The sequence below is a fragment of the Mirounga leonina genome, unplaced genomic scaffold (assembly GCF_011800145.1).
Source record: "Mirounga leonina isolate KUSES-001 unplaced genomic scaffold, KU_Mleo_1.0 Mir_92, whole genome shotgun sequence".
In the NCBI taxonomy this organism is placed as follows: domain Eukaryota; kingdom Metazoa; phylum Chordata; class Mammalia; order Carnivora; family Phocidae; genus Mirounga; species Mirounga leonina.
Window position 1 is genome coordinate 16369727 of NW_023270852.1, and position 12438 is coordinate 16382164.

A 12438-nucleotide genomic window follows, 5' to 3' on the forward strand; every position below is an offset into this window, starting at 1 on the left:
TCAGTATGTGTCTTTCTCTGTCTTACTTCACTTAACATAATACCCTCAGGGTCCATTCACATTGTTGCAAATGACAGGATTTCTTTCTTTCTTTTTAGTTTTTATTTTAATTCGTTAGTTAACAAACAGTGTTGTATTAGTTTCAGGTGTACAATATAGTGGTTCTACAATTCCACTTATCACCTGGTGCTCATCACAACAAGTGCACCCCTTAATCCCCATCACCTATATAACCCATCCCCCCACCCACCTCCCTTCTGGTAACCATCAGTTTGTTCTCTGTAGTTAAGAGTCTGTTTCTAAGTTTCTCTCTCTCTCTCCCTCTGTCTCTCTCTTTCCCTTTGCTCATTTGTTTCTTAAATTCCACATTTCAGTGAAACCCTACATTATTTGTCTTTCTCCAACTGACTTATTTTGCATTATATTCTTTAGCTCCATTCATGTTGTTGTAAATGGCCAGATTTCATTCTTCTTTATGGCTGAATAATATTCCATTGTGTACACACACACACACACACACACACAACATCTTCCTTCTCCATTCATCTATCAATGGATACTTTGGCTGCTTCCATAGTTTAGCTATTGAAAATAATGCTGCAGTAAACATAGAGGTGCATGTATCCCTTCAAATTAGTGCTTTTATATTCTCTGGGTAAATATACCCAATAGTGCGATTGTTACATCATAGGGTAGTTCTATTTTTAACTTTCTGAGAAACCTCCATACTGTCTTCCACAGTGGCTACACCAGTTTGCATTCCCAACCAACAGTGCATGAGGGTCCTTGCCAACAATTCTTTCTTATGTTTTTGATTTTAGCCATTCTGACAGGTGTGAGGTGATATCTCATTGTAGTTTGGATTTGCATTTCCTTGAGAATAAGTGATGATGAGCATCTTTTCATGTGTCTGTTGGCCATCTAAATGTCTTTTTTTGGAGAAATGTCGGTTCATGTCTTCTGTCCTTTTTTTAATTGGATTATTTGTTTTTTAGGTGTTGAGTTTTATAAGTTCTTTATATATTTTGGATATTAACCCTTTATCAGATATGTCATTTGCAAATATCTTCTCCCATTCCATAGCTTTTAGTTTTGTTGATGTTTCCTTCACTGTCACTATGTAGAAGCCTGTTATTTTGATGTAGTCCCCAAGTTTATTTTTGCTTTTTGTTTCCCTTGCTTCAGGAGACATATCTAGAAAAAAATTGTTACAACCAGTGTCAGAGAAGTTACTACCTGTGTTCCCTTCTAGGATTTTTATGGTTTCAGGTCTCACATTTAGGTCTGTAATCCATTTGAATTTATTTTTGTGTATGGTGTAAGAAAGTGGTCCGGTTTCTTTTTCTTTCTTTCTTTCTTTTTTTTTAAGATTTTATTTATTTATTTGAGATAGAGAGCGAGAGAGAGAGAGAGAGAGAGCACCAGCGGGGGAACAGAGGGAGAACCAGGCTCCCCACTGAGCAGGGAACCTGATGCAGGGCTCAATCCCAGGACCCAGGATCATGACCTGAGCTGAAGGCAGATGTTTAACCGACTGAGCCACCCAGGCACCCTGAAAGTGGTCCAGTTTCATTCTTTTGCATATTGCTGCCCAGTTTTCCCCATACCATTTGTTCAAGAGACTGTATTTTTCCCATTGGATATTCTTTCCTGCTTTGTCAAAGATTAATTGATTTGTGGGTATATTTCTGAGTTTTCTGTTCTGTTCCATTGATTTGTATGTCTATTTTTGTGCCAGTACCATACTGTTTTGATATCTACAGCTTTGTAATATAACTTGAAATCTGGAATTGTGATGCCTCCAGCTTTGCTTTTCTTTTTCACGATTGCTTTGGCTATTCAGGGTCTTTTGTGGTTCCATACAAATTTTAGGATTGTTCTAGCTCTGTGAAAAATGCTGGTGGTATTTTGATAGGGATTGGATTAAATGCGTAGATTGCTTTGAGTAGTATAGACATTTTAACAATATTTGGTCTTTCAATCCATGAACATGGAACGTCTTTCCGTTTCTTTCTGTCATCTTCAATTTCATCAGTGTTTTACAGTTTTCAGAGTATAGCTCTTTTACCTCTTTGGTTAGTTTTATTCCTAGGTATCTTGTTGTTTTGGGTGCAATTATAGATGGGATTATTTCTTAATTTCTTTTTTGCAGCTTCATTATTGGTGTATAGAAATGCAACAGATTTCTGTTTTTGTATCCTGTGAATTTACTGTGTTTTTTGTATCCTGTGAATTTACTGACTTCATATATTAGTTCTAGCAGGTTTTTTTGGAGTCTTTCAGGTTTTCTATATAGAGTGTCATGTCATCTGCAAATAATGAAAGTTTGACTTCTTCCTTACTGATATAGATGCCTTTTGTTTCTTTTTGTTGTCTGATTGCTGTGGCTAGGACTTCCAGTTCTATGTTGGATAAAAGTGGTGAGAGTAGACATCCTTGCCTTGTTCCTGACCTTAGGGGAAAAGCTCTCAGTTTTTCCCCATTGAGTATGATGTTTGCTGTGGGTTTTTCATATATGGTCTTTAATATGTTGACGTATGTTCCCTCTAAAACCTTTGTTGAAGGCTTTTACCATGAATGGATGTTATACTTTGTGAAGTGCCTTTTCTGCATCTACTGAAATGATTATATAGTTCTTATCCTTTCTCTTATTAATGTGATGTATCACATTGATTGATTTGCAAATCTTGAATCACTCTTGCAACAGGAATAAATCCCACTTGATGGTGGTGAATTATTTTTTTAATGTATTGTTGGATGCAGTTTGCTAGTATTTTGTTGAGGATTTTTGCATCTATGTTCATCAGAAATATTGGCCTATAGTTCTTTTTTTTTTTTTTTCCTGGTGTCTTTATCTGGTTTTGGTATGAGGGTAATGCTTGTCTTATTCCAAAAATGAATTTTTAATCATCTCTTTTGAACAGCAGGGGTAGGAGATACTAAAAAATTTCTAGTGAGCACAAGGTATAGTTAATGTGTTAATAGTGTGGCTATATGATATTATATATTTATTATGTTGTCTGGATTCTCTTTTATTCCATGTGAAAATGCTTATAAAAGCTTTTCTAGATTGACTCAAAAACCTCAGTCTTCTAACCCTATTTTCCCCATCTGTCTTAAGTTCCTCAATTGTAGAGTCTTATGCCATGACTGCTTTAAGAAGTCTAACCATCATAGTTATAGGAGGAATATGTTAGTAATGAAGTCCCACTAGTAGCTCTGGGTTGTTCACTCATACTAGATTTTGATTCAGTCTAGTTTATCATCAGTTTTTCCTCTTATGGATCATGTCTTTGGTATCAATTCAAAGAACTTTGCATAGCTCTAGGTTTTAACATTATTCTCCTGTTTTTTTCTCTAAAAGTTTTATAGTTTTATCTAAGTCATAATCTATTTTGAGTGAATTTTTATATAATTAAGTGTGAGGTTTAGGTCAAGGTTATTTTTTTTTTGCCTGTGGATGTAATTGCTTTTGCACCCTTTGTTGAAAAGGCTATCAAACTCTATTGAATTGCTTTGGCATCTTTGTCAGAAATCAGTTGGGCATATTTGTGTGGGTTTATTTTTAGGTACTCCATTTGTTTCATTGATCTTTGTGTCTGTCTGTCTCTCTGTTAGTACCATACTGTCTTGATTATAATAGCTATATAGGAAGCTCTAATGTAGATAGAGTGATTCCTTCCACTTTATTTTTCTATTTCAAAATTATTTTAGCTATTCTAGTTTTGTTGCCTTTCTGTATAAATTTAAGATTAAATGTATCTGTGTGTAGTAAAACTTTACTGGGATTTTCCTAGGAATTGCATTAAGCTTCTAGATGAGTTTAGGAAGAATTGACATTGTGTTGATTTACCCAGTTCATGAACAGAGTGTGGCACTCCATTCATTTAGGTCTTCTTTCACTTTCATCAGTGTTTCACAGTTCTCAGTGTACAAATCCTGTACATGTTTTGTTACATTTATACTTAAGTATTTCATTTTCTCTGTGTTGTTTTATTTTCATTTCTATCTAGAGTGAGTTTGAACACTCTTTATGTTTGAGAGCCCTTTGTATTTTATTTTTTGTGTGCAGTCTGTATTCATTGTCCATACTTCTACTGTGGTATTTTTCTCATCAATTTCTGGGAATTTTAATTATATCAGGATAATTAGCAAGCCTTGTGTGTGTTTCATGATTTGCAGAGATTTTCCTCCCCGTTTATCTGTCTGTTGTTCACTTTATTTATGGGAACTTCTGCTGTGTAGATCTTTTTTTGTTTTTATATAGTTGAATTTATCAGTGTAGTCTTTAATGCTTCTAGATTTATAGTTACAGTTCACATTTTTTACATTTAAATATTTTGCAATTTATCCCAGTATGAGGAATTGATTGTGTATTGCTAGTCTTGGGAAGTTGGTCTGTAGTTTTCTTTTTGTGTACAGTCTTTGTCAGGCTTTAGTTTAATGTTATGTGTGCTTTCAAGAAAGAATTGTAATGTTTTCCTTTTTAAAAATGCTTGGAATTTTTTTTTTAAAAAAGCTTTATTAAGATATAATTTACCATTCAAATAACCATTCAAAGTGTACAGTTCAGTAGTATTTAGTATATTCACAGATATGTGTGACCATCGCCATATTGATTTTAGAACATTTTCATCACTTCGAAAAGAAACCCTGTAATCATTAGTTATCATTCTCTGCTCCCTATGACAGCCTCTCCAGCCCTAAGCAACCACTAATCTACTTTCTGTCTCTGATTTTCATATGAATGGACTCATGTAATATGTGGTCTTTTGTGACTGGTTTCTTTCACTTAACAGTGTTTTCAAGGTACATACATGTATTGGTCCTTCATTCCTCTTTATGGCCAAATACTATTTCACGTTTTGTTTATCCATTTGTCCATTGATATACATTTGGATTTTTTCCACCTGTTGGCTGTTATGAGTATATTCTGTGGAAAGCATTCATGTGTAAGTTTTTGGGTATTCAGTTCTCTTGTGTATATACCTTGGAGTGGAATTGCTCAGCTGTATGGTAACTATGTATAATTGTTTGAGAAACTACTAGACTGTTTTCCAAAATGACTGTACCATTTTACATCTCCATTAGTGTATGAGGGTTCCAATTTCTCATCCTCCTTTCCAACACCTGTTATTCTCTGACTTTTCGATTCTAGCCCTCCTGGTTTGTGTGAAGTGGTATTTCATTGTGGTTTTGATTTGCATTTTTCTGGTGACTAATGATGTCAAACACCTTTTCCTGTGCTTATTGGCCCTTTTTATATCCTCCTTGGAGAAATATTTATTTATATCCTTAGTCCATTTTTAAATTGAGTTGTCTTTTTATCACTGAGTTGTAGTAGTTTTTTTTAGTTTATATATTTTAGATATTAAACCCTTATTAGATATGTGATTTACAGATATTTCCTGCCATTCTGTTGGTTGTCTTTTCACTTTCTTGATGATGTCCTATTACAAAAGTTTTTCATTTTGGTGATGTCCAGTTTATTTTTTCTAATGTTGTTTATGCTTTTGGTATCATATTTAAGAATCTTTTACCAAATTCCTGATCATAAAGATTTATCTCTTTGTCTTTTTCTAAGTGTTTGATAGTTTTACCTCTTAAATTTAGGTCTTTGAGCCATTTTGAGTTAATTTTGTTATGATGTGAAGTAAGCCTCCAATTTCATTCTTTTGCATATGGCTATCCATTTGTTCCAGTACCATTTATTGAAAAGACTATCTCCCCCCCTCCCACCCCCACTGCTGAACTTGTTGAAAATCAGTCAGCCACATGTGTGGGTTTGTTTCTGTACTCTCAATTCTGTTCCATTAATGTGTATGTGTATCCATATGCCAGTGCCGCATTGTTTTGGTTACCACTGATTTGTAGTACGTTTTGAAACCAGGAAGTGTAATTGCTATTATCTTGTTCTGTTTTTAGGATTGTTTTGACTATTTGGGTCCCTTGCAATTCCATATTAATTTTGGAATCAGCTTATCAGTTTCTATAAAGAAGCCAACTGAGATTCCGATAGGGATCGCATTGAATCTGTAGGTCAGTTTAGGAGTATTACCATCTTAATAATGTTAAATTTTTTGATCCATGAACATGAGATGTTTTCCCGTTTATTTAGATCTTCTTTAATTTATTTCAACAATGTTGTATGGTTTCTGGAATATAAATTTTACACTTCTTTTGTTAAATTTATTCCTAAGTATTTTTTTGAAGCTACTGTAAATGAAATTGTTAATTTCATTTTTGGGATTATTCGTTGCTAATTTATACAAATGCAACTGATTTTTGTGTTGATTTAATACCCTGTACCTTTGCTGAACTCATTTTTTAGCTCTAATAGTTATAGGTGAATTTCTTAGGATTTCCTATATAAAAGATCATGTCATCTACAAATAGAGATGATTTCTGCTGTTACAGTCTGGATGCCTTGTATTTCTTTTTCTTGCCTAATTTCCCTGACTAGAGTCTCTAGTAAAATGTTGAGTATAACTGTCAAGAGTGAACATCAAAGTTTTGTTCCTTGTTCCTTCTTATCATAGAACTTCCTTTAGTGTCTGTTGTAAGGCAACACATTGTTACTAGCAACAGATTCCCTCTATTTTTGTTTACCTGGTAAAGTCTTTATTTTGCCTTCATTTCTGAAAGATAGCTTTGCTGGATATTGGATTCTTGGTTGGCAGTTTTTTCTTTGAACACTTGGAATAGTTGTCTTAATGCCTGTTAAACTCCACAGTTTCTGCTGAGAAGTCAGTTATTAACCTTAATGCAGTTCCTTTATAAGTGATAAGTTGGTTTTTTCTTGTTACTTTCAAGATTTCTTCTGTTGCTTTTGACTTTTAGCATTTTTAGTATGATGTGTCTGTTTGTAGATCTCTTTGTGTTTATTCTGTTTGGAGTTTATAGAGCTCCCTGAATGTATAAGTTACTGCTTTTCAAATAAATTTAGGACATTTTCAGCAATTTCTTTGAATATTTCTTCTTCTCTTTTCTTGCTGTTCTTTCTTTTGGTAGTTCTGTTACATATATGTTTGGGGCACTTGATGCTGTTCTACATTTCTCTGAGGTTCTGTTCATTTTTCTTCATTCTTTTTTCTCTGACATTTTTTTCAGCTTGCATAATCTAATTGCTCTATTTTCACATTTGCTCTTTTATTTTTTCCTGCCAGTTCAAATCTACTCTTGAGCCCCTCTAGCGAATTTTTTATTTCAGTTATTATACTTTTTAACCCCAAATTTTCTCTTTGGTTCTTTTTTTGTAATTCCTATTGCTTTATTAATACTCTGTTTGATGCAACTTTGTTATCATACCTGCTTTTACTTCAATCATCATGCTTTCCTGTACTTCTGTGAACATATTTATAATGGCTGCTTTGAAGTCTTTTGTTGTTGTTAAATCTGACATGTGTTTGCTCTCATAGGGAATTTCTGTTGCCTGCTTTTTTTCCCAGTGTATGGGTCATATTTTCCTGTTTCTTTGTATGCCTCCTTGTATTTTGTTGGAACTGGACATTTTAGATATTTATATTGATATTTTATTTAGTTTACTTAATTATTTTTGAAAAAGTAGACTCCATGCCCAACGTGGGGCTTGAACTCAGAACCCTGAGATTGACAGTCACATGCTCTACAATTAAGCCAGCCAGGCACCCCTTGATATTTTAGATATTAGGCATTATATATTGTAGCTAGATACTGGTCTTCTTGTACCTTCCCAGTCTGTGATTTTTTTTTGTTATTTACTTCACTATTTGTTGTTTTGTAACTAGATCAATTATTTTAGTGAAGTAAGCTTCTGATGCTGTTGCTCAGGGAGTTACAGCTCTGGGTATGCTCACAGTTGTTCTGAGATGACAGTGGAATTAGTGTGACTCTCTCCTGCTCTTTCTCTGACCACACCCAACTGTTAAACTACTCTATTGTTTTCAACAGTGTCTTGGAGTCTTAAGTTGCTTTACAAACTAGTCTAAATTGTTGGAATAGTTTCAGAGGTGTATTTGTTCTGACCACAGATGGTTCCTCTTAGCTTCCTTATACCTCAGTTCTCTTCTGCAAGCTGTTTGGCCTATTGTCTTGAATGTCGGGGTTTTTTGTTTGTTTGTTTTTAAGATTTTATTTATTTGAGAGAGAGCATGAGCAGGGTTGAGAGGCAGAGGGAGAGGGACAAGCCCATTCCCCTCTGAGCAGGGAGCCTGACTCAGGGCTCAACCCCAGGACCCTGAGATCATGACCTGAGCCAAAGGCAGACGCCTAACCAACTGAGCTGCCCAGGCGCCCTGACTGTTTTTTCTTAAATCCATAAATCTTCTTCCAGTTGCCTTTCATCACGTCCTCAACTGTTCTTGAGAGCTTGAACTTCTCCATGCTCTATTACAAACGAAGCCAGTTCCTTTGGGAAGAGATTGCAAACTATCTATTTTATTATCTGTTTTTACCCTCAGGCAGCTCTGGAGCTCTTCTCTGAATGACACTCCTGCTCTAGAAGCTGAGCACTCAGTGAAGGCAAGGGTAGGAGTGTGGGCAACAGCCTGACATCCTCTTGGCTTGCTTCTGGTGGTAGAGCCACCACCTCACAAGCCTGGGCAATGGTGGTCAGGACTCCAGTTTCTCAGTAACATTGTGCCCAAAGTATAGCCTTTGTTCCATCAGTTGGGGGCTTGGCAGAAGAAGAGAATGCACACTTCTTGACATCACTTGCCTGGGGCTTCGCAATACCTACCTGGGGGCAGGATGAGGTAAACTGAAGTCCTACTGCTCCTTAGAAGAAAGCCCTCTAACAGGGAGCTGGAATAAGGGGAAACCTTGTGTTCTTGACTACAGCAGTCTGGGGAGGAGTCTTTCCCTCCCTCTTAGTGGGTAAGGAGGGACAGGTCTTAGTTTAAATACCACAGATCTCTCCTTTCTTACCGGATTTTTCTACATACTCTTAAATAGATGTTTCTTCATTTGTCCTTGGGACTATTTCCAGAGCTTCTCATTGGTTATCATTTTACTAGTTCCATTGGGTTAGCAGATTAGCAGAGCTCCTCATGCTCTCTTGTCAGAAATTGGTGTCTGAATGGTTTTCATTTTTAATTGAGATATAATTGACATATAACATTGTATTATTTTTAGGTGTATAACATAATGATTTGATTGATATATGTATATATTATGAAATAATCACCCCAACAAGTTTAGTTAACATTTATCACCACACAGTTACAAATTTTTTTTTTTTCTGATAATGAGAACTTTAAAGAGGAATGGTTTTAAATACATTGTAATTATCTTCTTTTTACAGACTATAGAATTGTTCTGTGAAACTATCTGGGCCTGCTATTTATTGATGAAGGGGGAGGAGTTCCTTAAAATTTATCTTAAGGAAATTTGTCTAATTAGATACCTGTCTTTTCTGAAGTCCATTTTGATAACTAATATTTTTCTAGATAATAATCTATTTGATCTAAATTTTCAGTCTATTTGCATAGGACTGAGCAAAGTAATCTCTTATGATTCCATTAAGTTTTTTCTGTCTGTGGTTATTGGGGGAGGTGTACTTCTTTTTATGTGTCTTAAGCATTATTGTAATTCACTAATGAGATAATACTGGAAAAAATTTTTTCCCTACAACTTCACTGGTTATGATTTATTATAATCAGAGTTTCTTTATCTCTACAGTAATAATACTTTATTGAATTCTTGCTATGCATTAGGTACTTTACAATTTTGATTTATTTAATCTTTATAACAACCCAAGAATGTATATACTGATAGTATCTTTATTTTATGGATGAGAAAACTGAGTTATAGAGATAATAATTTGCCCAGTTATGCCTAGGTGATGATCATAATTTTAACTTCTTAGTTGGCCTAAAAAAATTTAAAATTATTTAAGGTTGTTAAATAGATGTATTTGCTTCCTAATATCTCAACCTAAATCACTATCTAAAAAGTAATATAATTTTTAGTTGTCTATGACAATATACTCCATCCCATGGATTTTTTCAGTGAAGTTAGTCAGGGGGAAAAATGTTACCAAAAATTTCCTTCCTCAGTTAACAATTACTAGTACTTAAATTTATAGTTAGCATGAGAGATTCATTTTATTTTTTATTTTACTTTTTTTGAGAGATTTCTTTTAAATGGATATTTTACACTTGGAAAGTCAATGTAACAATTAACATATAAATAAAAATTTTTAAAAATGTAAAAAATCCACATCATTACACTAATTTGGTTTGAAAGCTCTTATTTGACGTGATCATAGACAAAAGGAAAAAATGTTTTTTTAAAGAAATTGTTAATAGTTTCTGTAATATCTTAATTATATTCTTGAATGAGAGGAATCAGGAAAGATAGGAATTTAAGGAATAAAAATTGAAAGTTTCATCATTTTGAAAAAAGCTTCTCTTTAGGCAAGACTGAGCAAATATGTGTAACTACTGCCCTCTTGGGTTGGTATAAGGAAAATGTTTTTCAAAATAATCTGTATTGAGATTTCTCTTTCTTCTTTCAAAGGTGTTAAAATCATCACACAACAAGTTCAACCAAGTAAAATCTTACCCAAACCAGTGACAGCAACTCTGCCTACCAGTAGCAATTCCCCTATTATGGTGGTTAGCAGTAATGGTGCAATTATGACAACTAAACTGGTAACCACTCCTACTGGTAAGTTTTCTCGAGCATCAGTCCATACATTCATCATATAGTCATTGAGTAATTTCTTTGTATCAACATAGTGCTTGATACTGGGGATATAGAGATTAATGAGACAGTTCTTTAAGAGCCTTTCCCCCCCAACTAAAATTAGCTTTCTTTTATTATAGTCATGGTCTTCTGTTCTTTTACTTTATAGCACATAACTACAGCTTCTAATTTCTTCACTACTTGTTTGTTGATTTAATGTAGTTCACCTTACTAGACCATAAGCTCCATGATAAGGGACCATCTTTGTTTTATTCACCATATATATGTAGAGCTGGTCTGCAAGTAGGTGTTTAATCAGGATTTGTTGAGGAACCGAAAACACACTCTCCCAGCCCAGAAGGATTGCACTCTTAGGAGGCTGAAAGTCTGTATTACATTGCGGTGTAGTAAGCATTACTCAGACTGAGAGAAGCCCAGGATGCCATTTTGCCCATATATGAGAACAACCAGGCTATGCCCAAGGAAGTGACAGTGTAGAACATTTTAAATAGTACCACCCTTTGTGTCCTTGAGCAGGTTACTAATTCCTGTAAGTCTTTTCCCCTGTCTGTTTAAATGGGATAACAATACCTGTACCATAAGGTTATTATAAGTATTAGAGGAAATCCAGTATGTACAGTCCCCAGCAGAGTGCTCAATAGCTATTATTATTAATTAATGTAAGAATTAGCTATTACTACTATTTTAAATTTGTATAACTCTTACCAGATTTTTTGAGAAGGGCCAGTACTTAGATGATAGAATGTAAATAGTGTAAAATGGTACCTGTCTCAAGTTTATAAAGCTATCATTTATTGGCCAGGATGTAAAGGTCTATACAGACATTACACTTAATCTTCCTTAGGCTTTAATATCTCCACTTTTAGCAGCAAAACAGAGACTGATGTTAAGCAACTTGCCCAAAGTCATGCAGCCAATAAAAGGAAGATCTGGGATTTGAACCCCCATTTGTTTGACTCTCTTTTTTTCTTTTTAATTGTGGTAAAATAGAACATGAAATTTACCATTTTAAGTGTATAGTTCATTGACATTCAGTGCATTCATGTTATTTTATAACCATCATCACCATCAGGCTTCAGAACATTTTCATCTTCCCAAACTGAAACTCTACACATTAAACAATAACTCTCCATTACCACCTTCCCGCAGTCCCTGCCAACCACCATTCTACTTGCTGTCTCTGCAAAACCTGTGCTTTAAAAACACGCTGTTCTTGCATTAAATTTATCATACTCCACCCTCCCCCCCCCCCCCTACTTTTTTCCATTTGGTACAAAAATAATAGTGTTATTTATATATGATTCTTTACCTTAGGGAAAGATAGTAAAAAATAATGTCTGTCTGTGCCTGTGTATCTCTGTTAGAAAAGGTGTTTCTATTTTTAAAACAAAAGCTTAAGTGGAAAATTTTTTGTTAAAATTTAGCTGGTTCACATTATGTTTGTAGCATGTTTACTTTGCACTAGATTTTTTTTTTAAGATTTTATTTATTCATTTGAGACACAGAGATACAGAGAGAGAGAGAGAGAGCGAGCAAGCGTGAGCAGGGGGAGAAGCAGAGGGAGAGGGACAAGCAGGCTCCCCGCAGAGTCAGGAGCCCGATGTGGGGCTCGATTCCAGGACCCTGGGATCATGACCTTAGCCGAAAGCAGACGTTTAATCATCTCAGTCACCCGGGTGCCCCCTTTGCACTAGATTTTTTTGAGGGGGATTCAAATGTATGTTTGTAACTGACTTAAATTAATTCTACTTA

The 12438-nt window shown here is 34.8% G+C and overlaps 1 protein-coding gene across 6 annotated transcripts in view; it reads left to right on the top strand.

Annotated features, from left to right (window-relative positions):
- EMSY (EMSY transcriptional repressor, BRCA2 interacting) overlaps positions 1-12438 on the top strand; it is an 87483-nt gene that overhangs the window by 42502 nt on the left and 32543 nt on the right. For all 6 annotated transcript variants that reach the window (XM_034995326.1, XM_034995322.1, XM_034995328.1 and 3 more), the window contains one exon: positions 10498-10647. In XM_034995326.1, coding sequence (XP_034851217.1) covers positions 10498-10647 — 150 coding nt within the window. The remainder of the gene's footprint in view (positions 1-10497; positions 10648-12438) is intronic.